This window comes from Mustela erminea, chromosome 18 (genome assembly GCF_009829155.1).
Source record: "Mustela erminea isolate mMusErm1 chromosome 18, mMusErm1.Pri, whole genome shotgun sequence".
Classification (NCBI taxonomy): Eukaryota; Metazoa; Chordata; class Mammalia; order Carnivora; family Mustelidae; genus Mustela; species Mustela erminea.
The window spans coordinates 43,523,505-43,551,188 of NC_045631.1; the positions used below are offsets into that span (position 1 = coordinate 43,523,505).

General features: G+C 57.7%; 2 protein-coding genes across 3 annotated transcripts; both read right to left on the bottom strand.

The window, feature by feature from the left end:
• Nucleotides 1–43: 43 nt before the first annotated feature.
• FAM171A2 (family with sequence similarity 171 member A2) lies at nt 44–10,661 on the bottom strand. The gene is made up of 8 exons (XM_032321047.1): nt 10,389–10,661; nt 6,635–6,862; nt 6,303–6,395; nt 3,342–3,500; nt 3,073–3,252; nt 2,850–2,966; nt 2,611–2,737; nt 44–2,083 (listed from the first exon to the last, which is right to left on the bottom strand). Exons 1-8 carry the CDS (start codon nt 10,504–10,506, stop codon nt 592–594), a joined length of 2,514 nt encoding a protein of 837 aa, XP_032176938.1. The 5' UTR covers nt 10,507–10,661; the 3' UTR covers nt 44–591.
• A 3,058-nt stretch (nt 10,662–13,719) lies between these two features.
• ITGA2B (integrin subunit alpha 2b) lies at nt 13,720–27,534 on the bottom strand. Of its 2 annotated transcripts, XM_032322821.1 has the most exons (31): nt 27,255–27,534; nt 25,225–25,346; nt 25,039–25,136; nt 24,763–24,928; nt 24,573–24,619; nt 24,451–24,496; nt 24,229–24,357; nt 23,820–23,867; nt 23,616–23,659; nt 23,415–23,468; nt 23,226–23,278; nt 22,812–23,023; nt 19,765–19,947; nt 19,489–19,534; nt 19,283–19,387; nt 19,141–19,196; nt 18,896–19,047; nt 18,623–18,748; nt 18,157–18,224; nt 17,895–18,042; nt 17,489–17,581; nt 17,175–17,254; nt 16,775–16,855; nt 16,558–16,654; nt 16,304–16,456; nt 16,061–16,186; nt 15,770–15,880; nt 15,490–15,603; nt 15,181–15,282; nt 14,878–14,991; nt 13,720–13,971 (listed from the first exon to the last, which is right to left on the bottom strand). In XM_032322821.1, exons 1-31 carry the CDS (start codon nt 27,440–27,442, stop codon nt 13,915–13,917), a joined length of 3,219 nt encoding a protein of 1,072 aa, XP_032178712.1. In that variant the 5' UTR covers nt 27,443–27,534; the 3' UTR covers nt 13,720–13,914. The 2 variants fall into 2 exon arrangements, with proteins under 2 accessions (XP_032178712.1, XP_032178713.1); XM_032322822.1 differs by lacking the exon at nt 15,770–15,880 and having other exon boundaries at nt 27,255–27,532.
• Between the last annotated feature and the right edge of the window lie 150 nt (nt 27,535–27,684).

The window sequence follows — 27,684 nt, forward strand, 5'->3', positions numbered from 1 at the left end:
TCTGAGCAAGAGCCCCCCACCCCACAGAAAGATACACACGCAGTTCATCTCACCAGTTTTATATTTGCTGTTACCCACAGCAATCCCATCACATCCCCTAATCCCCAGAGCCGCCCCAGCCACCAGCCCTGTGACATCCTAGCCCAAAGGTGGGCTAGTCAGCAGGCAGCAACCCCTCCCCTCCCGGAGGGTCCCCAGAGAAGGCCCCTTCCCAGCCCTCACACGAGCAGCTGAGGCCCGGTCGCCCCTCCTGCTTTCCCACAATAGATCTTTCTATGTACAGCCACGTTTATACAGGCACTGCTTCCCCACCCTCCAGCCCTCCTTCCCCAGCAACTCCCAATGGGGGTCTGGACCCCTCCCACCTCCCTCTCGGAGGCCAACATGGGTCCCTCCCGAGACATTACCCAGCACATACCACTGGACAGCTCCGCAGCCCCCTGGGCCCCTCTCCAGGCGGGGGAAGGGGTGGTCTGGGGGGCTAAGAGCCAGGGCCCCCGCCGCTCCCCTAGGCGCGTACCCTGGGGGCGGGCCCGGGCGGAGGGGGTGGGAGCCGACGTGGGGGAGGCGGTGCCAGGCCGGGCGGGGGCGCTACTTGACGTTGAACACCATGAGCGGCCGCTCCTCCCGCCGCTGCCACGGGCTCTTCTTGTCGCCCGCCTCGTCGCCCACCTCCGCCCCCAGCTCGTCCTCCGGGCTGGTGAGCGAGTCGCGCCGCAGCTCGCTCGCGCTGCTGCGGGAACTGTCCCCGCGGCTGCGGCCCCGACCTCGGGGTACAGTGGCCGCCCGGCCCTCGGGCGCCGCCACTTCGTCCAGCAGCGGCGTCAGCGAGTTGTCCTCGGGCGAGCAGAGGCCCGTGCGGCTCTCGCTGCTGCTCGGCTCCGTGTCCTCGCTTAGCGCCAGACGCGGGGGCGCGGGCGGCGGGGGCGGGGGCGGCGCGGCCGGGGGCGCGCGCTCCCGCTCCTCGCGCAGGGGCCGCCGGCGCGCGGGCCGCGCCTCGTGCACGTCGACGCCCGAGTCCAGGCTGGCGTCGGTGCTGCGGCCGCCCCCGCCCGCCTGCAGGTCGATGTAGGAGTGGCGCACCTGCGAGTTGGAGCGCCCGTCCAGGGACACGAACCAGGCGCGCGGGTGAGGCTTCACGCCCAGTTCGAGCAGCTTCTTCTCGGTCAGCGCCTGCAGCTCCCCGTTGAGCTGCGCCATGGTGGACTCGTTGAACAGCACCGGGATGGTGACCGAGCCGCTGACCGGCGCCGAGCGCCCGCCCCCCCAGGCCTCGCCGCCGCCGCCGCCGCCGCTGCCACCACCACCACCGCCGCCGCCCTCGCCGCCCGCGCCCGAGTGGCCCTGCAGCAGCGGGCGCTGGGGGTCGGCGGGGGGGAAAGGGCGCGCGGGGCCGGAGCCCGTGCCCTCCGGCGGGGCTGGCTCGTCGCCCGCCCCCGCGGCGCCCGCCTCGCCGCTGAGGCGCACGTAGTGCGCGGGGATCACCAGGGTGGGCATCACGTTGCGGTAGACACTGTCCTTGAGATGGTCGATGGAGCCGCAGAAGATGAGCTGCCCCGCCTGGCTGAGCGACGGCGGCCGCGCCAGCTGGTCCACCGACTGCGACAGCAGGAAGTCGGGGGGCTTGCTTTCGGCCGCCCCCTTGTGGCCCAGGTAGTGCTCGAAGGGCGGCGGCGGCGAGGGCGGCTCCTGCAGGAAGGCCGGGGTCGCCGAGGCTCCCCGCCGGTACTCCTCCAGGCCTGGCTCCAACCCGCCGGGACCCTCGACGGAGCGGGCGCCCTTGAGCCCCGCGCCCTCGCCCCCGCGGGAGCCCCCAGGCTCGGCTGCCGGACGGCTGGCAGAGCGCGGCTTGGCGCGGAAGAAGTCGTCCCGGGAGGAGGCCAAGTCTCGGGAGCTGGAGAAGGCTGAGTGCAGGGGGCCTGGGGGCGGGGCCTCAGGGTCCCCCGACGGGGCGGGCTCCAGGGGTCCCCCACATATGAGATGGAGCTGGGACATCGAGGTGGCCTGGTCTCGTTTGTTACCGTCGGAGGGCCCGGACAGCTGCAGCTTGCGATGCTGTTGCCTCGGCTTCAGGCAGCGCCTCCTGGAAGGTGTTTGGGGTGGGGGGGGAGCGACCCAGGACTTCAGGAAAGGGTAGGGAGGCCTGAGCAGCTTCCTAACTCCGCAGTGGCAAGATGAGGGATGGACAGTGTTGGAGGGATGAGAAGAATGGCTGGGACTCAGGGAGAAATGTTGGGGCAGCTGGATAGGGCTTGGGAGAGGTTTGTGGAAAGAGCCTTGAGTGTCTGTGGGAGGGCCAGCCCCCCTGAAGGGAGCTGCACTCCTTCACATGCAGGAGGTGCTGTGAGAGCCTGGGAGGAGCATGTCCAGCCAGGGGTCCCCTGGAGGGGCCTGGCCTGTAGGTCCTGCCTCCTCTCCCCCTACTTCAGCCCCCAGTCTCTCGGGTGCCTTGTCAGTGCCTTGAAGACTGGAATTGTACTTCATGCCTCTTTGGGCCTAGCACCCAGCCCCACCCCAGCCAGAAGGTAGGCCTCAGCGTGCAGGGGATGAGCAGAGGCTGGGGGTGGGGGTGGGGGTGGGGGTGAGGGAGCGCAGGGGCGAGGCACTCACCGGCAGTAGTAGATGAGCAGACACAGCAGAATGAGCACCAGCAGGGCCAGGGCTGCCAGGATGGTGAGCAGGAAGATGGTGTGATAGGTGCCAATGTCCTGGATGCCTGATGTGATGGTGACCAGTCCTGTGCCAGGCAAGGGGTTAGCTCTCTGTGACTGCCCTTCCTTCAGGAGTCCACACTCCCAGCCTCCCTTTCCCCCACGGCTCCTGGTCCCAGCCATCCCCCTGTCTCTCACCAGCGGTGGGGGAAGCCATGGCAGCTGCCCAGTACCCCAGCTGAGGGGAGACGAAGGTCCAGTAGAGCTGCCGGCCTTCCTTCCGGATCACACCAGTGCCGTTGCGTACCCACAGCCCTGGAACAGGCAGGAGTTTCATAAAACCCAATGTCCCCCCTCTGCCAATCTAAGTCCCACTTGCTTTCCCCAAACTCCAGCAGCCACAGCCCCTTGAGGCACTCACCACTCTTGGGGTCAAACCTCCAGGCTGGAATGCTGGTGCCAGCAGTCAGGGCGCGAGGCTCGGAGGGCACAGGCAGGGACAGGTGAATGGGGCCCGAGAGCGGCACTTCTGTTCCATTGCCCGTCAGCAGATGCACGCTCACAGCAGCCAGTGGCATCAGCTCTAGCCAGGAACCATTGCCTGGGGGAAAGGAGACACAGGGGCTGAGAGCTAAATCCTGGGGGTGGGGTGGGGGGAAACGTCCCTTCCGTGCTGGACACCCAGCCTACCTGAACTGGAGGCCTCAGTGCCCAGGAAGGTAGGAAAAGCGCGCATTTCCTGCTGGGTGCTGGCAGGTGTGAGGGAGGCCCAGAGCTGGCTGTAGGTGGAGCTGACAGGCAGGCGGGCAGCCCGGCGCTGGAACTGCACCCAGGGCTGGGAGCGGGCACCTGGACAGAGAAGGGGGCTGCTATGGCTTGCCCAGGGACCAGAGCAGAAAGCAAGTATTTGAGGAGAACGGGGTCACTGGGTCAGGCCACTTGGGAAGGTCAGGGAGCTTGGTGACTCGGGGAGAGAACTGCATTCATAGAATGTTAACATGGAAAAAGGACTTGGACCTGAAATCTAGTCCTGGCTTTGTGACCCTGAGCAAGTTACTTGCTCTCTCTGAAACACCATTTCCTCAATAATCTATAAAATGATGAGGTTCGGGTCCTCAAACAATGACTGTTGCCAGCTGTGTGGCGGGCACTGTGTTAGGTGCTGGAGATACAAAGATGAATAAGACATAGTCCTCAGTTCCCTGCTTTCAAGTTCACAGTCTTGTGCAGGGCTGTCCCTTCTGGGACGTCAGAGCTTCCTGCTGTGTTGCATGGAAATGTTCTCTCTCTGTGCTGCCCATTTAAGTACCCACTAGACACCCATGGCTATTAAGCACTTGAAAGGTGGCGAGTGCAACTCAGACACTGGATTTATTTATAATTTTTCAAAATTTAATGAATTTGGGGGTGCCTAGGTGGCTCAGTCATTAAGCGTCTGCCTTCGGCTCAGGTCATGATCCCAGGGTCCTGGGATCAAGCCCCATGTCAGGTCCCTTGTTCAGCAGGGAACCTGCTTCTCCCTCCTCACTCCTGCTCGTCTCTCTCTCGCTCTGTCAAATAAATAAAATCTTTAAAAAATTAATGTTACTTTTAATTTATTTAAATAGCCACATGTTGCTAGTGGCTCCTGTATTACACAGCTTAGGTTTTGTGAGTGTGTGTGTCTGTCTGTCTTGGAGTGGAGGGGGCGTATAAACAAAATTCTAATACAATATGGTCGTAGCTAACATGTATTAAGCTTTAAGATACGCTGGACACCATCTAAGTCTTCCTGTGTCAACCCCTGTAATTAGTACAAAGGCCCTGAAGTAGGTGCTTTCATTATTGACCTTGTTGTATACACGAAGAAATGGAGGCCAGAGTTGAGTGACTTGCCCAAGGTCACAGTCCTGGAGCCTGACGGAAACCCAGGAAGTGTGGTGCTGGCCCATCTTCTCAGCACTTTTCCATCCTAACTTGTTATTAAAATGGTGGGGCGCCAAGTGCACTTGGCCCACCCAGCTGGGGAAGGCCCAATGGAGTCTTTTTTTTTTTTTTTTTAAGATTATTTACTTATTTGACAGAGCAAGAGATCACAAGGAGGCAGAGAGGCTGTCAGAGAGAGGAAGGGAAGCAGGCTCCCCACCGAGCAGAGAGCCCCATGCAGGGCTCGATCCCAAGACCCTGGGATCACGACCTAAGCCAAAGGCAGAGGCTTTAACCCACTGAGCCACCCAGGCGGTCTCCAATGGAGTCTTGCAGGATGAGGATGAGTAAGACTCCCACAGGAAGGAAGGTGCAAAGGGACCTCCAAGAGAACGGAGGAGAGAAAGGCCCAAAGGCACAGGGTAGCGGGCTGGTCCATGGACACGGGTGACTGAGTGGCAGACCCCACAGGGTGTGGTCAGCTTTGTGAAAGACTCGAGGCTCTACTCTGAAAGCCATGGGAGCTATGGGACCGTCGTAAGCCAGGGGCCACAAAAGGATTATTTGGCCTTTTATTTTATTATTTATTTACTATTACTTTTGAAAGTAGGCTCCATGCCCCAAAGTGGCACTTGAACTCACGAGATCAAGAGTTGCACACTCTACTGACTGAGCCAGCCCCGCACCCCTCACTTGGCATTGTAGAAACCTCCAAGGACAGTTTAGAAGCCTCTGGTTCAGGACCAGGGAGATGAAGACAGGCCAACGAGCACCTTGGAGACAAGGACTCAAGCTAAGAATATAAATTGGGGAGGCAGGTTCTCTCTCTCCCAAGCCCACCATGACTCCCTAGTACTAGCCAGATCAACCAGTCTGCACCAGGACCCCTCCTGCAGAGCCAGTCAGGCACCCCCCTGCACCCTGGTTGTCCCCTTCTCCCCCCTGCATCTTGATTCCTCTCCAGTGCAGGGGTCTGTGCCACCCTTTAATTCTTGAGCCCACAAGGTCCCGTAGCTCCCTTCCCCAAATTCTCTTGCCCTGCTACACTCACAGGTCAGGCTTGTCTCCGTGCTGAAGCCCGCTGCCCTCTACTCCACTGTTCCGACTGCCTTATAATTAGTTCAGGGTTGGTAGCGACGTGTTTGCCTGTCGTCTTACTTGTCCGTGAACTCCACAAGACAGGGAGTGGGTCTGTTCTTCCTTCCCATTGCTCCCCAGCACCAGACACAATGCCTGGCGCGGTTAAGGATTGGTTTGGTGAGACTGGAGCCGTGAGAAGATACTGTGGTGTTGGTCTAGGCCTTGCACTTGAGAATTGCTCAGTTCCTATGGAATGACCCTCCCGTGGTCTTCTAACATTGCCAGGCACCCAGTAGGTGCACAAGTAGTATGTGTAGATCCACTGATGAAACAGGTGGCAGGGAACAGGAATACTAATGGTAGGAGTAGAGGGAGAATAGAAACCACGAGAAGCCCCAATAACAAAAACATTTATTGACCACCTTCCGTGCTGTTTTTTCATACTTGATATTTAATCCTTACTTGAATTTGATGATATAGCTCCAATTGATGATATTATAGATAATATCCGTATCTTACAGATGAACAAACTAAGGCTCAGAGAGGTTAGGTGACTTGCTCAAGGGCACGCAGCACTCATACATAGAAGAGTGGAGCTCTCTGTACCCAGGTCAGAGGGAAGGAAGAGGGGCGGGCATGAGTTGGGGGGTTAAAGAGGAGCCTTACCAGGAGAGCCCAAAAGGATGTGCACCAGGTCCTCATACAGGATGAGGGTGGCCGGCCGCTCGGGGAGCAGATAGAGGCTGACTGAAGCATACACTGTGGGAGGGGTGGCCCATCAGCTCCAGAAAAAGCCCTCCCACCCCCCCAACCCCAGGGCCGGGCACTCCCTCTATCCGAATCCCAGTGACTTCATCCTCCTTCAGCCCCCTCTGCGTACCCCAGTCCGGGCAGCAGCTGCTGGAGAGCCTGCCCCCTCCACCCCCAAGGGCTATTTTGGGAAGGGGCTGATGGGGTCAGCTGCTGCCCGCCCCCCCTCCGCCTGCCCCTGCACTCACAGGGCAGCTTGTCAACACGCCAGGGCACAGAGTTGGTGAGGAAGCCAGGGCGGGCAGCAGTGACCAGCACCCAGGTGCCCAAGCGGTAACTGAGGGGCAGTATGGCCACGCCCTCCGAGTCCGTGGTGCCAGCGGCCAGCAGCATCCGGTTCCCAAACACATCCACGGAGGCCCGGGCCAAGGGCACCAGCTCCCCGCTCACATATACCTGCACCTTGATCAGGATCTCTGTGGACAAGATGGGGTGAGGAGAGTGAGGAGGGACGGGGGGTGGGAAAGAGAACGGGGGGGGCGGGGGGAGTCCCGAGATCGGAGGAGGAGGAGGTGGTGGGTTGGGAGCGGCTTTGGGGCCCAGGCTAGACAAGACTCTGGAAGTCAGCACTGCTAGCGCCCTCTTTTAAACCCCACATCAGCCTATGAGACAGGTGGTGCTACTACCATATTTCAAGTCTCACTCACGCACTTTCCCACATTTTTACATTTTTGAACTCAGAATATGCTCCTCACTGAGGATATCATCATCAGGATTGGCAGTATTTTTTTTTTTCTTTTCTTCCTGGCACATGAAATAATGGTGCGTCTTACAGTCAATGATGCATTAGACCCCATAAAATATGTTCTGAAGCCCATTTTGCAGATAAAGCAGCTGAGGCTCAGAGTTTAGATATTCGCACTGCCGCTGACCAGGGGTTCGGGGTGCGGGGGAGAGATGGGATCCAGACCTGGGAGTCTGCCTCTAGACCCAAATTATTATTATTTTTTTAAGATTTTATTTATTTTGCAGACAGAGAGAGAGAGAGAGAGAGAGCTTGCATAAGCAGTGGAAACCACAGGCAGAGAGAGAAGGGGAAGCAGGTTCCCCACCGAGCAGGGAGCCTGATGCGGGGCTCAATCCCAGGACCCCAGGATCATGACCTGAGCCGAAGGCAAATGCCCAAACGACTGAGCCACCCAGGTGTCCCTAGACCCAAATTCTTAACCACTGGACCCCATGGGGCTGGTGTCAGAGAGGGGAGAGAGAAGAGAGAAGAGGGCTGAGAAAGGAGGAATGAGCGGACGACCAAGGGTCTACGGATGGAGAGGAGAGAGGTCAGAATTCAGCCAATGAGAAGGGTTGCAAGGGGGGCTGGGTCAGAGTTTTGGTTCTGAAGAAAAAGCTGAGAAGGGGACACTAGGGAGCTGGTCTTTCCCCTTATTCACCCTTTTCCCAGAATCCTTTGCTCAAGCCTGTTTCCTTTCAGATTTAGGGACTCACCCCAACCCCTAAGCCCGAACAAGTACCTCCTGACCCCTCCCCCCTCACAGGGACTGCCTGCCCCCTCCCAGCTGGTCAGCTACAAGTCAGTCACCATGGCAACGCCCTCATTCCTCCCAGGAGATGGGCAGAGAGCTGGGGCCCCGGCAAGGGGAAGGAGATCTGGGGGGGGCCGACCCAGGCCCAAGGGAAACTGGTGTGGAGAGGCCTGAGAAGGGAAGTCCAGCTGTCTCTGCTCCCAGCCCCCGGAGAGCTTGGCCAGGATGGGGGTGCAGGTGTCCTGAGCTCAGATGGGGTGACCAGGCAGGGACCAGGCCTAGAGTTGTTCTCACGGGTTTCCCCAGGCAGCCTCTCTGATCCACAGCACCATCTACTTCTTCCCACTCAGCATGGCCCCTCCCTCAAGAACCTGGCTCACCCCTACCTTGCTGCTCATGATGGGAGTAGGTGTCCATGCCTAGAAAGGTACAGAGGCCTCAGTGCAGGGCCCGGAGGCAGGTGGGGACACAAACCTGGGGGAGTCCAGGTACAGAAAGAAGAGCCTGGGGCAGCAGGGCATGGGGTGGTCCCTGCGTGGGGCGGGGGGCCTCATGCGTGGAGCCTGACACTCAATGGAGACAGGTGTCTCATCTCAAGCTTCCAGCCCCGAGGCCAGCGCCACGCCTGGCCCTGGCATCCCATCCAGCTGTTCGCCTGAACCCACCTCCCTCACCCCTCCCAGGCCAAAGCCCAACTTGGCAGGGTGGGTGCACACACTTGATTCTTTCCTACTCTCTGGTTTTCCCAGGAGCTGGCAATCTTCCTGCCCCTCCTCCCCCACTACCCAGGAGGAATTCTGAGAAGCTAGAGAGGCCTGGCTACTCCCCACCCCTACCCCGGCGAGGAGCAGCTGGAGGGAGCAGCTGGAAAGAGGGGACCCAGGAGTCTGGAATACGGTCATTTGAAGGAATGCTTGGGGTTCAAGGGCCAGAGCCTCAAAAGAGGGGAGGGGGCCTAAGGAACAACACGGGGTGGGCAGGTAGGCCCGAAGGACATGTCAGTGGGAAGGGGTAGACAGGTGCCCCTCAGATTCTTGTCCCCTTCCCCTCAACCTGGGCTCTCAGCCAGGGGCCTGGGAAAGCCCTGTCTCCTGGCTCCACTTCAGCTAATTCTCTGGACCCCCTCCCCTGGAGAACAGGACTTGAAGGAAAAGCTTTTTGAGAAACCAGGGCCCTTTTCTACCCATCAAAGCCTCCTCTCCTCCTGCAGAGAGAGGGGAAGACTGAGGCCGGAGGTGAGCCTTCTCCATTTCTCAAGCCTGACATTCCATACTGTATCCGCCTCTCCAGGCTTCAGCTCTGCCTCATTCCAGGAGGAAATCCGACCCCCTCCCTTCATCCGGACCCCACTTCCCTCAACCAGACACCCCCCCCCACCCTGGTTTTCCTGTCAGCTCCTTGGTGGAGAGGAGTGGAGAGCACGGTTTCAGGCACGGATGGGGCCCAGAGGCGACAGAGGGAACGGTAGCTGGGGTGGTGGGCGCAGGGCTGGAGTGGGCGGAGGCCCCCGCGAGAACCCAGGAGCCAGAGTCTAGCTCTCCCACCCTCTCCCGCTGCAAGAGCCTCCCCCGCCCCCACCTCACACACCCACCTGGGCCCGTGAGGCGCCCGGAGGCTCTGCTTCACGGCTACCCAAAGGTTAGATGAGGAGGGGATGACCAGGGATGGGCTGGGGATAGGAGCAGCCGGAGGTCTGCTGGACGTGGACCCAGGCACCTGCCCTCCCAGCCGGCACAGCCCACAGCCAGCTAGGCAGCTCAGCATGGCTCCGCCACCACAGCTCTGCCATGCGCTTTGGCTGGGAATCACCACGTACCCCTTTTTCCAGAACCCCCCAAACTGCAGCCCCTCCCCCCTCAAGGGCCGACAGCGTTTCTTCGGTACACCCCCAATTCTGAACCCGGGGGGCCGGCCGGGGGCTGTCAAGCTCCAGGGCGAAGAACCCCATTCGAGCAGTCAATCCGCCCACCGCCTCACCCACTCCCCCTCCCCCCTTCCAGCCCAGCTCAAGGCGCCCAGCCCCCGTCCGGGTCCAAGGTGGCAGCCGGTGCTGGCGCCCCCACCCAGCCCGGGTCGGGAGCGAGGAACCCGCAGGGGGCTGCGGAGCGGGCGCCCGCCCCAGCCCGCCCCTGGGCGGGTGTCTTCGGTAGACAATGGCTCAGGCAGCAGCGCCTCGCGGACCCGGAGAGAGAAAAACAAGGCGAGAGGGGGCGGCGGCGCGGAGCCCGGGGACCCCCGCTCTCCCCATTGTGTCTCCCCAAGACCCCCGCCCCAGCAGTCGCCCTCTCCCTCCCTCCTCTCCCCCGTAAGCGCCGACCCGAAGTCGCCGAGCTCCCCCCACCCAAACCCAGGGAACAGAGTACCCCCAATTCACGAGCGCCGCGAAGAGGGGGCTGGCGGGCGGGGGCCCGATCGAGGGGGCGCAGGCCCGCGATCGCTGCCCCTCCTGGCCGAGACTCACCCTGCGGGCTGGGGGGCTCCGGCGGCGACTTGCCGGGAGCCCGGGAGGCGCCGCCGAGCAGCAGCCCCAGCAGCGGCAGCAGCCGCGCGAGGACGCTGGGGCCACTCGGCGGCGGCATCGCGGGGCTCGGCCGGGCCCTAGCGGCCCATGGCTCCCGCCCGGCCCCGCTCGGCCGGCCCCGCTCAGCCCCAGCTCTGCGCCGCGCCGCTCGGGCTCCCGCTCTGGCTGCGGTGGCAGCTCGGCGCGATTGTCTCCGCCCGGAGCCTCCGCCAGCGCCCCCTGCAGGCGGCGCCCCACCCCGCGGACCTCCGGGCGCCGCCCCCTCACCGCCCGGCTCTGCGCACCGCGCGGCGGCCCTGCCAGCCCTCCGCCCACCCTGCAGACCCCACCCGGCGCTCGCGGACCCCAGCTGCAGGTGAGTGCGACGGCCCTGGTCTACTCACCCGGGTTCTTGGAGGTCCGGAGCCCTCGAAATTTGGTGGAAAATTTGTGAGGGAGGAGAGGCTACTGCTTACAACACACTCAAAGAGGTAGTACGGTCGGTCAGGAGCGTCTCCAAACAGTGTAGAAACTGCCCTATTCTATCCGCACAAACACCTACGCAGTGGGAATCGCTCAGTCCCAGGCTAGCTTCTGCCTCTTGAGCCGTGAGCAAGTTACTTCGCCTTCTGGTCCTCGGCCTTCCTTTCAAGTGAGAATTGTAATAATCTCTACCTCGTGGGGCTGTTGTAACAACGGTTAAATGTGATGATGATATAAAGGATTTCTCATATGCCTGACAGGAGCAGGGGCGCAATCAATGGTGTTCCTGTCCGCCCAGGTTGACGTGGAGGCTCACCTCTGCTCAGGTAATGAGATCATTCATTGTTGGACGGTCATAATGTTTGGGAATTTCTTCTAGAGATGCAAGCGCCCTTTTCCTTTCCCCAAGAATCACCCGTCGGTCCCACTGGTTCTGGTTCATGAGCGACAGTCTTTTCCTTCTTCCTCCGCCACTGAACCCCACATTTTGAACCCCACATTTGAAGCCTGACCTAGGCTCAGCCAAGCTCACTTTCTTTCCAATTTCTGGTTGTCATCCTCATTCAGCTTCTGGGCTGCCAAATCCTCATCTAATTTGATATTATGCTCTTGCATTTCCTTGGCTTTCACCTGCTTCTCACGATGTGGTGCCCCAAAGGGAACTGGATACCTAGAGCAAGGACCTTGTCCCCCAGAAGCAGCAGGCTCCTCTCTTGGTTGGGTCCCCTGGTTGGCTCTTCTGACTTAAGGGGACCTTGTTGTAAGTTTGTGATACCAGATTCTTTTTCTCTTCCTCTCCCTTTTTCCTTCCCTCCTCCCCTCCCTTCCTTTGTGCTTTCCTTCCCTCCTCCCTCCCTCTCTTTTTTGTCTTTCCCTCTCCCCTTCCCTCCCTCTTTCTCTCTTTCTTTCTCATAAATTTCCATCTAACCAGATCTTCCCAGCCCTCTTCTTATGTAACCAAATTTTCGCAATCTCAGCACAGGATTTAGCACTCATCCCTGGTGAATTGCATCTTGTTGGTTTCAACCCAACTTCACAATCTGTCCAGGCTGCCTTGAATCGGCAGCAGTCACCCATTGTGTTGGAGTTCCCTCACAGCCAGCAGCCATCTGTAGGGTGGGAGAGAGCGGCTTCCCTGCCTCCATGGAGGGGACTCAGGACAGTGCTAGGCAGCTCAGGGCTGGGATAGAGCTTTGGAACAACCTCATAGGGATCTCCTTCAGCTTTATCAAAATTGTTCAGCTTTAAATCCAGCTCATGTTTCTGTCTTGTCTATAAGGGCAAATGCCAAATGCTTTGCGGGACCAAGATCGACTGTCTGGCGCTATCCAGTCGCGATGGTGGGGTGGAGAGGGAGTCTGGCTGGTGTGTAAGGATCACAGCAGCTTAATCTTTTCCTAGGAAAAGTCACCCAACTAAAAACCTGTTCTGGAACTTGCCATGCATGGATGTCAAATTGTTTCCTTTGCAAAATTTACCTTTTATCCCTTTGGGTAAAATCAAATAGCAGCCGCGCTTGTGAGGTAAGTCTGTTCCTCAATGGCCTCCCCCAACACCTGGCATCTAGTCCCAAGTCCTACGAATGGCCAAAAGGTGCTGCCCTCCTGCCCCCACCCCTGTCCTCATCTGGACCGTGCTGGCCTCCGGTCCACGGGTCTCCTTGCTTTCACTTCAACACCTCAAGCCTGCTCTCACCTCAGCGCCTTCTCAGCTGTTGCTCTTTCCATCCAGATCGCGCTCTTATTCCTGAGCAGCCACCAGGCTCATTCATCCCTCTCTCTGCTCCCCTCATCAGAGAGGCCTTCCCTGACGGCTCTACCTAAGATGGCAGCTCTCTTCCACATAGTTCCACCAGAATCTCCTTCCCTTGGTTCTTACTCCCAGTACTGACCACCACTGACCGCACATGTACATTCTCATTTATTCTTTACCCCTGGTTGAATGTGAGTCTCACAAGGGGCCAGAACTTGGCTCTCTTCACTGCTCCATCTCAGCGCTGGCAGAGTCCCGGGCACATGGGAGGGGCTCAATCAATATTTACTGAACCCATCAATCAACACATTTCTCAGGACTCCAGGTGGACCCCCTCCCCCTTCCCGTCTATCCTGGGACTCCAGTCTTGGCGGGCAGAGGAGGGAGAGTTGTATTCTGCTCCTAGCACCCCTGCCTGGGGCCCTCTTTCCTAACTGAACAGCTTCTCCTTGATGGGGAGGAAGGGGAGCTGGACAGCAGAGTCTGCTCTCCTATCCCTGGTGTGCTTCTCTCCCTGGACAGCAAAGCCTTTTCTCCTCTCCCTTTTTCAGGCTGAGGGCTTAGTCAGCTTCCCTCTGCCCCCTCTTCACTCTGAAGCTGGCTTTAAAGGCGTTTTGTTTGTTTGTTTGTTTCAATGGGAGTGGGGAGTGCAGGTTATGTTCCCAAATCCCAGGTCCACTTGAGAATTATCTCTCCAAAATCATGGAAAAAAAAAAATACTGTTTAAAGCTGTCCACCAGAAAAATAAATAAATAAATAAATAAATAAAGCTGTCCACCAGGGACCAGCCTGCCTTCTCTGATGCTCCCAGCCTCCATATGCACCCAGCTACCCTCGGATACCCCATCCCCCTCCAGTCTTTCTTGGAGGCTCTGCCACCCTTTCTCCTCTGTTTTGCCCCCACTCTTTGCTCCCAGAAACTCCCAAAGACAGTAATGGACAACTTTTGTCTGTAACGGGCAACTCTCTGCTCACACTTCTGCCAGCCCCAACACTTCTCTCCAAGCATCACCTGTCCCCGGTCCCCTTCTCTTCACTGACCGGAGAGGAGACAGCATGCTGGGGATTGGAGCTCTTTATTTGGCAGCAGGGAAAGAGTGGCCAGCTCTCACCAGAGGGGGAGAATCCCAGGAGGCCTCCATGGGACAGCTCCAAGCCACGGGTGAGCAGAGCTGGGGGGAGCACCTTGAAGAAGGGGCAGAGCAGACACAGCTCCCAGCCTTCCTCATAGGACAGGGCATGGGCCACCCCCTCACTCGTCCTCCTCATCTTCTTCTAATGGCGGCCGGTTGCGCTTGAAGAAGCCAACCTGGGGGTGCACAGGGGCCGGGGACAGGATGTAAAGATCATCAGTGGGCCCCCGAGCAGCAGTTGAAGAAGCAGGCTAGAAAGCAGCCAGTCACAAGGTCCTCTCCCCGGACCAGCACACTTAGATCCCCCTGCGTGCACAAGTGGAGGCCTTCCCCATTCTGAGATAACACATGTCACAAGTTACTTGTTTTTAATTTTTTTCCCCCTGAATTTTTAAAAAAGATTACTTTTTTGAGAGACAGAGAAAGTATGAGCAGGGAGGAAGGGCAGAGGGAGAGGGAGAAGCAGACTCCTTGCTGAACAGGGAGCCCCATGCAGGGGTCAGTCCTAGAACCCCAAAATCATGACCTGAGCTGAAGGCAGACGCTTAACCGACTGAGCCACCCAGGCACCCTTCCCCTGAATTTTTCTTAAATATTGGCCGCTAGGTCTCTATGTGACTCAAGCTCACAGTGACATGTATTTGATGACTGTAAGTCTAATGCATGATTTTCCCTAAAAGCACCACGACTTCCCAGGGCTTGAGCACTTAAGTGAGTTTGAGAACAGCCCTCCTGGCACAGAGGAGGGAGTGACCCCACAGGGCCTCCCCAGAGGGTCTGCATCAGATTCAGAGAAGGAGTTTGGAGGTAAGCCCTGTTCTGCTCAGCAGCCAAGGAATTCCTGAAGGCAGGTCTCCCTTCCTGGGACTCTTCCTCTCAGCGGAAAACAGGCTGCAAGGCCCTAGGGATTTTAGGTGCCCCTCTCCCAGGGGTCTGTGGCCTGGGAGAGGTTCTCTGGAGAACGGCACTTACTAGTGGAGATGCGGACAGACCCTGGGTCACCATCTCTTTGCCTCCCTGTCAGGTCGGGCAGGGTCAAGCCTGTGCCCACCCAGGGACCCCAAAGTCCCTTCATGCCTCACCTTCCACATGGCCAGGACCAGAAGAGTGAGCAACACCAGGCCGCCGAGCACCCCTACCAGTACCCACCAGATGGGAATGTCCCTCTCCAAGGCGCGAAGCAGCTGCGTCTGCACCTGAGGGCAAACCCACATGTTTTCTCAGTCACCTTGACACCTGCCTCTCCCAAAGACTCAGACTGTGGGCTAAGGACCCCCAACCGAGCCACCCACCTGTGCCACCCCTCAGACCCGGGGATGCCCCGCCCCCATCCTGTGGGGCACGGACGCTTGGGAAGACAGTGGGTCCTGCAGGCTTGTACTCACCAGAGCTTCCCCACTGGGCAGGCTGAGGGCGGGCACAGCGTAGGGAAGCGAGGAGACATTGAACCAAGCCTGCGACTGCAGCACGAACTGATCCAGGGGCCTCTGAACGGGGTGCGGTGAAAGCCATTTATATGGGCCTGCTGGTCGCAGGAATCCTGGTCCTGGCCTAATCCCGTCCCCTCAAAAGTAAGCCCTGCGCTCACTCCCTCTTCACCCCTTGCGGCCCCATCTGGCCCCCAGCAGGCGTGGTCCCTGCCCCCAGAAAGCCCCGCCCCTGGCATTCTCTCCGCCCCCCCGCCCCGCCCCCACCTGTTGGAGGCTGGACAGCTGCAGGAAGGCCAGCACCCTGACCATGGCCCGCTGGCCTCGCGCCATCTCCGGCAGCTCACACTGCACCACCGTATGCGGCCCCGAGTCGCAGCTCTAAGGGGATGCGTCATCAGTTCCCAGCCCTTCGGACCCCTCAGCCCTCACCACCCCAAGGACCCAATCGTAGAAAGCGGCAGGGAGGACAGGGAGCTCCAGCCACCCCCCCAGGAAGAGCTTCAGAATCAAGCTTCTGCCCTTATCTCTAAACGGGGCTGCTCACAGGGTTGCAGAGATGCAGGGAAAGGGCGGGAAGAAGGGGGTCATCATACAGCATTCGACACCCAGAATTTTTGTAACTCTGTTTTGGCATGTCTTCATTTTCTTTAACGTACTGGGAACATTTAAAGATTCAAGGACCCACAGCGGGCCCTAGACACAAGCCCCACCCTTCATATTCACCTGCGGTCCACCCGAGGCCTGCATCACACCGTGGGCCCCTCGCCCTGCCTCCCAGAGCCTCTGCCCCTGCGCCCCAGGGAGGCCCCGGCTGGAGACCATGGAGCCTGCTCACCAGGAGAACTGGATCCTGAGGCCTGGCGGGCTGGTCGGACCCTGGCAGGGACGCCTGTCTGCGCTCCCGCTTGTGACGCCCAGGGGACGTAGGGGAAGGGCTGGGGGTAGGCTGCCTCCAGTTCAGCTGGGGAGGCAAGCAGTTGGTCTGAGCTCCACTCATCCCGCCCCCCAACTCCCAGAGGGGCTCTGGTTGATGGGCTGGGGCCCCACCCACAAGTCTTTCTTTCACCCAGGCTCTCACCTTGTAGGGGTTAGGTGTGGGCTGAGGGGAGCACTGAAGCCCCCCCTGGGGCTGTATGTCCAGGATGTAGAGCAGGTCAGAAGGCTGGGACTGGCCAGGGAGGCAGAGGCTGAGCCGGAGGCCACTCGCAGCGCCAGGGCCATTGTTGTGGAGCTGGCGGTTGGTGGTGGTCGGATATAAGGTGGCTCAGCACCCACGGCAAAGCTCCTGGGCCCCACCCCACCCCAGCCTGGGTCCCGGAAGGCCCTTCCTACCTCGTAGGTGTGCTCCACTTTGGGGCCCCAGATGTTGGAGCTGTTCTCCCTGCTGTCTTCTTCGGCTATTACCACCAGGGAGGCTGGAAAGGAGTTCCTGTGGGCCCCGAATCCCTCCAGGTGAGCTTGATCAGCTGAGTCACCTGGAGGGGTTCCCCCAAGGCCCTGTGAAGCAAGGGTTCTGCCCACCATCTCCCTGGTCTGTCCCTGGTCTCACCCTCGAAGCTCCACGTGGGCCTCTGCCCGGACCGGGACATCCAGCAGCACAGCCTCGCTATTCGGATTCTGGCTGTTCTTGCTGGAGGAAAAGGGATAAGGAGAAGCAGGTCAGGGACACAGCCCAGTGGACATCACAACTCTCTGGGGCAGGGCCAGAATTTCAGGCATTTGGGGAAGCGCTAACCGCACAGTCGGCACGCCACACTGAAGTTAGACCTGCGAAAGAGCTTCTAGGGCTCCAAGACTCAGAAACAAGTCTCTGGGGGAAGAAAGGGAACGGGGAAGTCTACAGAGCAGACGTTCCAAAAGATCCTTCTGGAAGGAGGGCCTCTGAGAGTGTCTGCATCAGGATCAACCAGGGGAAGGGTGGTGGGTAGGAATGTTCCCCAGTCCAGTACCTTCTGATCTGCAGCCAGAATGACACATGCTCGCCGGCCTCTTCCAGGTTCTCCACACTCACCAACATTGTGATTCCTATCTGAGAGACGGGGAGGGCCAAAGTCACAGCCCAGACAGATGCCCACTCTGGGCAGCCTTGTCCCATTATCTCAGAAACCCACTGAGAGAGGGAAAGCCACTAGGCCAAGAACACAGGGAGTGTGAGGACCAGGGTTCCCACCCAGAGCTATAGGACTCCAAGCCCAGCTCCTAAAACTCGGCTGTGTCTGAGCCCTGGTGGCGAGGACCCAGCACCCATGCTTTGAGGCCTCACCCGGGCGTTCCTCTTCATGGGGTTGCCCAGCTCACACAACACCATCTTGGTCTCATTCTCCTTCTTCTGGTTACAGATGAGTCTCTCAAAGCCCTTCAGGGAGGGAGTTTCAAGAAAGAAGATGGTTGGGGTATCTTAGGTATATGTAAGCGCTCTCGGAAAGTCCGGAGGGGGCTTGTGTGCCGGGGTGGAGAGGTGGAGAGTTCCTGCTAACACCTAGTTCCTGAGCCATTTTCCTTTTGGGTTTTAGAAGAGCCCTCGGATTTTATGCTATTAGCAAATACTCCTTTTCCCAATTACAATTACAACCATGCCTAAGAGAAGTGGGGCCTCTCAGCTGCGAAAGGAGAGGCAAGGCTCTTGCACCCCGCAGGTCCCTGGGAATGCCCCCGAGGTGGGGCCTCACCTTGATGTCGCTGATGGCCCGCATGTAATGGGCACCTGTGGGCAGGTGGACGGCCAGCTGGGCTTCGTAGGCCCCCTCGCCCTCATTGGCTGCAACCATCCGCAGCTCCAGCACGTTATTGGCTCCGATGAGGAGTGGGGACCCCATCCTATGCGGAGAAAGGAGTAAAGCGGGAGGCCTGGCCCCGGGCCCAGGGTCTGGGTGGGGTGAGGGGGGCGGCCCCAGGTGGTGAAGGGGCATCATGGGGCCCACGCCTCCTCACACGCTGGCGGAGAGCTGGAGCTGGGGCACACACACGTCATCTTCCCCACAGTCCAGGATGATGCGGGTCTAGAAGAGGCACAGTGAGGGGTGTGGGTGAGTTGGGGACATGTGAAGTTTGGGGGTCACATCAGGGCCAAGGGAATTAGAAGGTCCGAGGATGAAAAGGAGTTTGGAGCTGACACCATGGCTTCAGAATCTACATCAGCGTTTGGGACAATGTCAGGACAGTGACATCGGGGTTTATGGGTTTGTTGGAGTTGACAGGTGACAAAAACCACACGTGGGGCTTGGAACAGGGTTTAAGGAATTTTGAGACTTGGGGGTTTTCATTAAGGTTTAGAGAAGACATTGGAGATGAGTAGTCACATCAAGGTTTTGGGGATCCTGTTAGGAATTGGACACTAACCCTAACCCTGACTTTCTGGTAGAGGTCCTGCCCCTCCATTGCCCGTTTCCCCCCAGACCTGCTCCTGGACATGGGTGTCTCCGTGAAGCACAACAGCAGGGGCTACTCCATCCTTCCTGGGCTGCAAGGACACATTGAAGCTGAGCACGATGGGGCTCAGCTTGTCCCGGAAATCGGCCTCGTCCTAGGGAGGGGCCAAGAGTCAGAGCAGGCACCCTGCCAGACACGTCCCATTAACCACTCCCGTACCCCTAGCCCCAGGCCCACAACCCAGGGCTGGAGGAACAGGCTTGCACACATCCAGCCCTTCCCATCCCCCGCCCGGGTGTACTCGGAGGAAGGCCATGATGGTGTGACAGATGGGGCTCTGTCTCCCGCCCAGGTCCAGACGCAGCATGGTGTCCACCAGTAGAGAATTCAGCAGAAGCACCCGCCGGCCCTGGCGGGGCTTCTGCCGGTCCAGCTGCAGCTCTGCGTTTATGGCTGGCAAGGCGAGAGGGGAGGGTCAGGGTCTCCCAGGCCAGCCTCCAGCGGAGCCCAGACACCCCTCCCTTCTGTTCCCATGACGACACTCACGCAGCTGCTGAGGAATGTTGTGCCCAGTAGCTCCTACGCACATCTGTATGTTAAAGCTGCAAAGATAGGATTTGGGCTCAGGAGCTAGGGCCCCTCAAGGTTCCAGACCTCACCCGACCCATCCTTGCCCTCTGCCTCCTACCAAGTAACGCGCTTCTGGGTCTGGGGCAGGACACAATTCTTCACAGCAGGATTCAGTGAATCTTGTACCAACAGCTGGACACTGGCCATCACCACTGGCTGAGCTCTGGCAGAATGGGGAGAGGCTCGCTATTGTGGATCCTCCTGGCCCAGGAGCCTTTGATGGTGTGGACCCTCCCCCACGGTCCCCCTGGGGCCAGCGCTCACCTGTACACAGCCACCTTGTTGGCCCCATAAGCTCCCACCAGTAGGTCTACAGATGGTGGAGGGATCAGAATCACCAGTTAGAGGAGGCTCGGGGTCTTCAGGGGTTCCCACACCATTTCCCCCACTGGAGTTTTGACCTACCCCTCACCCCCAGCTTCCCAGCCTCCCAGAAGGGTCAGAAAACTCAGTGAGGACTAGGCCCCTGACTGTGTCTTTCAGCATCTCTAGCTAATACCCAAGAGCCCTTCTGGGCTACTGGAGGCATTCCAGGGGCACCTGGGAATCCATTGTCATCGATGTCTGTGGCACCTCGCAGGGAGAAGCCGAAGCCAGAGCCTGCTGGGAAGGGGCTGTCCAGGATCTGGGAGGGGCGTGAACTCAGCCCCTCACTCCCACCCAGGAACACCAGCACTTGGCCCCGACCACTGGGACCTCCATAGGGGGCGGCCACTGCAACATCTGGAAGGAGCAACAGAAGGGCAATGGCTGTTTGCTACCATTTTGTTTTGCTATCCAGGTGGCCCCAAGCTCCCTCTCCCACAGACTCCAGGAGACCAGCAGAGGGATGCAAAATTCAGTGTCAAGGAGGCAGCTGCCCTTCCCTCCAGGAGTTTACAACTCAGAACAAAAGAGACCCACCAAGTAGGATGATTATAAAAACAGTAGCAGCCCTTGGTCTCCATTGAGGAAAATATATTGACATGATTTCATTTAATCCTGAAAATTGGGCACTATTATTCCCATTTTAGATGAAAAAACTGAGTCCCAGAAGATTAAATAACCAAGACCTATTAAGTAGTGGCCCCCTTTTCCCCTAAGGAACTTCATCCATTTCTTTCTCTCCCTCCCTCCCCCACCCCTTCCTTCCTTCCAGACTATTTGTTTAGAGAGAGAGAGAATGCCTGTGTGTGCTAGCAGGAGGGGTAGAGGGAGAGAGAGAATCCCAAGCAGGCTCCACGCCCAGCACAGAGCCCAGCTCGGGGCTCTATCCTATGACCCTGAGGTCATGACTTGAGTCAAAATCAAGAGTCAGATGCTTAACCAACTGAGCTAACTGAAGGCTCCCCCCTCACCCCATTTTAATTCCACCATGCGAACTCAGAGCCACACTAGGGGCTTGTCATCACTAATAACTTTTAAGACCACTCTTGAAAATGTATTTGTTAATCATCATAATCTTATTAATTTGTAAGAATCCTTTACATGTGACAGGAATAAGAACTTTTATGTATATGTTGTAACTGTCTTTCCTTGTCTTCTGACTTTGTTTTCTATGGACCTTTTTTCCTTTAAAAAATCTATTGATTTTTCTGATTGAGTTACAAAGAATTCATCCAAATAAGACCACCCTGACCAGTCTCATCCCCAGGTTCTGGGCCTCCCCTCTCTCCTGATCATTAGCATTTTTTTTTTTTTTAAGATTTTATTTATTTACTTGACAGGCAGAGATCACAAGTAGGCGGAGAGGCAGGCAGAGACAGAGGCGGAAGCAGGCTTCCCACTGAGCAGGGAGCCCAATGTGGGGCTCGATTCCAGGACCCTGAGATCATGACCTGAGCCGAAGTCAGAGGCTTAACCCGCTGAGCCACCCACGTGCCCTAGCATCTTTTTTTTTTTTAATATTTTATTTATGTATTTGACAGAGAGAGACAGCAAGAGAGGGAACACAAGCAGGGGGAGTGGGGGAGAGAGAAGCAGGCTTCCTGCCAAGCAGGCAGCCCAACGCAGGGCTCGATCCCAGGATTCTGGTATCATGACCTGAGCTGAAGGCAGACACTTAATGACTGAGCCACCCAGGCGCCCCTGACCTTTAACATCTTCATCTCTTCCTTATTTCTGACCATTCGACCACCCCGGTCATATCCTCTGCCACCTTACCCCATTGCCAGTCCTCAGCAAGTCTGGCCAGACCTCGGCAGATGGGGCCCCAGGGATTCCTCGCCACCCATGAAACTAGGGATCAAGATGCTGCCCAGCTGTCCTGAGGGGGTCTGCTCAGCCCCCTCTCCCACTCTGCTCACACCTATTTCAAACTTTCTTCAAGCTCCCAGTCCCCCACCTCCTTCACAGAGAGAAGCAGTCCCACTGTTGTGGTGTAAATGCAAACCCACTTTCCCCAACTCCTGTGCCCTGCCACCAGGCTAAACAATCCCAGCCCAGCCTCGCCCACTGAGCATCCCGGGGACCCTCCTGCTCACTTCCCTCACCACCCTGTTTCCCCACCAGATCATGTCCTCCACATTCAACCTACTTCATCGGCTTTGAACTAGAATAACCTTCTCTTGAGCCTCCTCTCCTTTCAGGAATCCTTTCTTTCTTCCTTCCTTCCTTCCCTCTCCCTCTCCCTCACCCCCTCCCCTCCCCCCCATTCCTCCTCCTCCCCCCCCTCCTCTTCCTCCTCCTTCTTTTTGTCCTTTCACAAACTGGTTGCGAGAGCTGTCTACACTGGCTGCCTCCAGTTCTTCACTTCCATTCCTGACTCTACCCCATAGCATTCCGACTTCGGTGCCTACCCAGCCCTGAAACCGCTTCCTCTCATTGTCACCAATGACTTCCTTCTTGCTAAAGCCCAAAGAGACTTCTCCAACTCCATCTAATGATGTCTTTCAGAAGCATCTGGAGCCGCTGACCCCCTTCCTCCTGCTCAGAGCACTCTCTTCCTTCAGTTCAGGGCCAAGAGATCTCCTGGTTTCTCTCCTACTTCTCTGGACACTCCTGTCTCCTTTCTAGACTCACTTCCTCTAGGAGTCCTCTAAGCGCTCTTGCTCCCCAGGGCTTTGTCTGATGCCTTTTTTTACTTCACAGGTGCTGGGGATCTCATTCACCCTCCTGAAGCCTCTGTCTCTCACTTGGAACTCTCTGGTGCCAGTGGGGAAAGCAAATGTGGTTTTTCTCTGGAAGTCTGCCTAATGCTCCCAAGTCCTTCGAGGTCAAACATGCCCAGGGCTGACCTGCTGATCTCCGCCCCCCTGCCCTCCCCTTCCCAGTCCGGCTACTTGGTCTGAGTTCCAGGCAGTGAAGGCACCACACCCCCTCAACTCCTGGCTTTCTCTTTGCTCCACATCCAGCCACCCATCAAGTCTTAATAGTCCAGGTACTAAATACCTGTGAAATCAACCCATCTCTAACTCCACCGCCAAAATCCACAGCCAGGTGGTCACCTTCTCTTGCCTGGATGGATGCAAACAAATCCTAAGTGGTCCCTTTCAACTCTTCTCCCCAAAAGCCCGGTTCCCGGCTCTGGCAGCCCTCTGGTCAAACCCATGATCTTTATTATGACTGTTAACCATTTCGCAGCAAGTGGGGCTCCTCTCTTCCCTTACCATTGTAGCCATCCCGGTCGAGGTCGCCCAGGGGCGCGATGGCTGAGCCAAATCGCCCGTAGAGCTGAGTGCCGGTCAGCAGGAGGCTGGGGGTGCCCAGCACGTGGTGACCTCGAGGCTGCAGGAACAAGTACACGCGCCCCACCTCGGCCAGTTTGTGGTCAGCGCGGCTCTCCATGTACAGTGGTGCGCCCACCAGCAGGTCGTGCCTCCTGCAGGCCAGACGGGCAGCGCGGTGGGGTGGGTTAGGGGGATGATGCAGGCCTGAGCCAAATCTTGCCCATTCCATTCTCGCCCTCCCTCTCCCCTCCTTGGTTGTCATGTGGGCGTGGGCAAGGGAAGGAGGAGACCGAAAGCAGTCAACCCCTCTGATGACTGGGTACCCAAAACGGGTAGGGATGGGGCGCCCCTCACCCGTCTCCGTTTACATCAGTGACGGTCACCGAGTGTCCAAAATAAGAAGCCATCTGCAGGAAGAGGAGGCATACTTAATTCCTGCCCCTAGACCGGCACCCTCTCTTACACATTGCCCCTCCCATCCCTGAAATATTCTAGGGTTCTAATTCGCCAGCTTTGGCCACCCCCACCGTGGCGGGCCTCCACCTGCTCTCCATGCAGCTTGTGCAGCGTCCGGTGGTACGAGTTCAAAATTTCCACCTGCACAGAGAATGCAAGGAGCGCCTCATTCTTGCTCCCCAGGAGAGCCTCCCATTGAGAAAAGGCAGGAGGTTTAGAGGGCTTGTGAGGCTGAGGAGTGGGGTCGGGGGTTTTGGGATGCCCTGTGGCGGGACAGGGGGCACTCACCGCTCCCAGGGTCCAGCTCCAGGTGGGGGCACCAAGGACATACTCTGGGGAGACCCGGACCCCAGTGAATGAAGTCCTTTGAACCTACCCACCCCACCTCCCACCCGCCATTCTGCAACCCAGGGGAGACTTCGGTGCGGAGCTTGTAAGTGCTCCTCCCCGGGATTGGGGTTCCCAACCTTTGCCCCTAAATGGATTTCTTGCCTGTGGTGTTGAGATCCCCGTCGAACTCTCCCACGGCCACCGAGTACCCTGAAGACACAGCACGAATTACTCTTTCTGAGAGGGCGAAGCAGGGAGAGGGCCAAGGGACAGGAAGAAAGGGTCTCAGGGACCACCCAGGCCAAACCCTGCGTTGTATTGATGGGAAAACTGAGGCCAAGCCCCGCCCTAGGCCACGCTGCGAATCCAGGGTGGGAAAGGTAAGCAGGGGTATATGGGACTTGCGCCGTGGCGAGGAAGCTGTGGGCGCAGAGGGTGAAGACGCCTTAGGTGCGGGGTTGGCCAGCCGAGCTGGCCTGAGGGCGCTCCCGCGGGGGCAGGACCCAGCCTGCGGAGTGCGCGGTGATGCTTAGAGGGCGCGGGGAGGCTAGAAGGGAGGGGCCGGGATTACCCCGGTATCCGTCCTCGTACTCCGGCTCGTAGGAGTCCAAGGAGAAGCTCTGAGAGGCCACGTGCCACAAGAGGGTGCCTGGGCGGTAACTCGAGACGATAGTGGCAATGGGAGCCCGCGCCAGCAGACCTAGGGCGCGAGAGACAGCGGGTGTGGGGACCCAGACTCCTGGAGTCTCCCCAGGCCCAGAGAAGGGAGGGAGGTGTACAGATGGTCAGGTACCTAAGAAAAAATAGCCGCCAGGGGCCCCAAGCACCAGCTCTCCAGCCTGAAAGGGAAGCCCAGGAAGTGAGAAGGAACCCTGCTTGGGAGCCGCCCCCACGCCGCTTGGGCTCCCTTCTCGCCTGGGTAACCACCGAGCTGAAGCCCGCTTCGCAGCAGCGCCGGTCGTCTATTGGAGGACGGAAGAAGGAGGAGTTAGCGAGGGGGCGGATCCGGGAGTGTGCGCGGGCGTCGGGGGAGGGGCGTAGGAGTTGGGGGCGGAGCTTAGCGGGGCCGTGAGGGGGCGGAGGCCAAATGGAGAGCGGAACTCACTAAAGGCGTTTTTCTGGTAAACATGGCTCATGGTGTTAGCCCGACAGGGCGAGTACTCCGCGCGGGCGCCGTTCTGGAGCTGAGCCAGGAAGCAGCCACCTACGGGCGTCTTCTCAGCCTCTTCGGTCTTTTCTAGGGCGTTCCAGTGCTGCCAGGGGGCGCAGGCCTGGAGCAGGGCCACAGGAGAGTGGGGAACCAGCGGGAGTCGGGTCCCCTCCTCCCCCGCACGTGTCCCTGCCCCCGACTGCTCTCGGTGCCCCGTGCCGCAGCGCCCACCACAATGTTGTCCTTCCAGCTGACCACCGACGCCCCCAGTCCTTGCCGGGACTTGAAGGTTTGGAAGGTGTAGGAGCCTACTTGTCGGGTTTCATCATCTGGAGGGCACAATCAGGGTGCGGCGCTTAAGCACGGCTGTCCACGCCCCCTGTAGCCCCTCCTTTTCCCTCCTTGCGCTGGACTCACGGAGGTCGAAGGGCAGCATGGTGCACTGGCTGCCCTCGGCCTTCCAGGGGCACAGGAACACGCCGCCTGTCTCCTCCTGGCTGGGGCCTAGGGTCCGTGGGGCGCCCACCACGATGGCCACTCTGCGTAGGAAAGCTGGGTGAGCGCGGGGCGAATCCCGAGGTACCACATGCCCTGGCGCCTGCGCTGAGAGCACTACCCAGAAGGGCTGTGTGCCTTGGAGGGCACTGGATCATCTTCCCTCAACCGGGCATCGCAGACCATGGAGGTCAGCCTGTTGATGTTATGGCCAGGGAAACTGTCTCCCAGCAAGGAAACCACGTGCGTAAAGTAATTTAGTAAGTTAAGGGTAAAGCTGGTACTGTAACCGTTTAGTTTGGTTTGAATATGAAGAGTTTGTCTTCCTTGCTGAAAAAGATTTCCTAAGATCTGCACACCACCTACACTTCACATCCCACACCCTTGTGCCCCACACCTTAAGTCAGGGGTTTGTTTACATGCTCCCTGGATTTTTTTTTTTTTTTTAAGATTTTGTTTATTTATTTGACAGACAGAGATCACAAGTAGGCAGAGAGGCAGGCAGAGAGAGAGAGAGAGAGGAGGAAGCAGGCTCCCCGCTGAGCAGAGAGCCCAATGCCGGGCTCAATCCCAGGACCCTGAGATCATGACCTGAGCTGAAGGCAGAGGCTTTAACCCACTGAGCCACCCAGGCACCCCTGCTTCCTGGTATTTAAGACTGTTACCAGATACCTTCCTGAGAGCTAGGTTTAATGGTGATTAGGGAAGCTACTGAGCCCCTCTAAAGTGGGGTACTGATATAACTGAGGATCTTAGTAGATGTAAGTTCAAGTCATAGTTCTACCATATATAAATTGGTGACAATAATGCCATGTTTTATTTTCTTTCTGTTTTTTGTTTGTTTGGTTGTTTTTTGTTTGTTTGTTTGTTTTTGAGCTCACAGGATGTTTAAGTAATGCCTATGAGGTCAATATCTGCAGAAAAAAAGGGAACGGAATGCCTATGTGGCTCAGTCAGTTGTGTCTGCCTTCGGCTCAGGTCAGGATCCCAGGGTCCTGGGATCGAGTCCCATATCCAGCTGCTTATTCAACAGGGAGCCTGCTTTTCCCTCTGCCTGCTGCTCCCCCTGCTTGTGTGCTCTCTCTCTCCCTCTCTCTGACAAATAAATAAAATCATAAAAAAAAGAAAGAAAGAAAGGGAAAGGAACAGGAGTGGGTAGGGAAAGGAGTATGATGCAGATTCAGGCCCAATGACAGGTGTGGCGCAACATCCTAGGAGCTCTGGAACTAGAAGGACCTTTTAGAACCATCCCAAGTTGAGGTGAGAACATCAGACCCTTCCACATCTCTCCTCCCTCCACACTCCTCATTGATCAGCCACTGGTTGTAGGCCACCTTGGAAAGGGGACTTTCGGGGAGGTGACTCTTCAGCAGAGGAAATCCCCCAAGAAGCGGGTACTTGAAGACTGTCTGCCATCCCCAGGGGTGGGCATCCTTGCGGCTGCCACAATAAGTCATCATGCAGGGTAGTTAACTGTAAAGAGAAGGAACCAGGACTCTATTCTTGGAAGTCTGATTTTGCAGCTGACTAATTCTGGCCGTGAATGCTCCATTGTTTCTTTTCAAATATTTGTAATTTTGATGGGAATGAGGGGCATGGGGTAGAAAAGCAAGGTGGGAGTGGGGCAAGTCATTTTAAGATAAGTGCTCCTCTCTGTATTTTGAGGAGACCAAGGTGGCATGGGTCATACAACTGAGCCTTGAGGGAAAAATAAGCCATCAACTTTTATTTTCCCTTTGTTCTGGCTGTAGTGTTGGTGCCCACCTCTGCATGTGTGCCCCTCCCTGACACTCTAACCTGAGCTAGTTCCTGCCAATATTCCTAAAAAGAGCTCACTCTGAAGTAGAGCCTAAAAGTCTCTTTCCTCAACCTCTAGGTAACAAATGGGGAGCTTGAGGCTCCCAGAAGTGGTGATGGTCTCTCCCAACACCCAGACTTCAACCCAGGCTCACCTCCCTTGGTTGTCCTTGTAGAAGTCCAGTGAAAACCCAAAGTGGCTGCCATTGGGGCCTGTGTACAAGGTGAGTTGCCTTGGGTCCAGGTTCAAGGCCCAGGCCGGAGGGATGGCCCCAGGTCCCAAGAGCAGCTGCACCCACTCCAGAAGCCAGAGGGCATGAAGTGGATACACAGCTCTGGCCATCTTCCTTCTCCCACAACCTCCTCGGCAGGAATGGACTAGCTCCTTCCTCTTCCTTTTGGTCTCCACCGCAGGAAGGCTTTTCTTATCAAACTGGAACCCACTTGCTGAGCAGTAGGCAGAGGAAGGAGCTACAGGCCCTGGAACCATATGATTTCTTGGATTGCCAGGAAGGGGGTGAGGCCACCCTGGGGGTGGATGCTAATGGCTGAAAGGCATGACTCGTCCCTTTTCCTGAGAGTAGT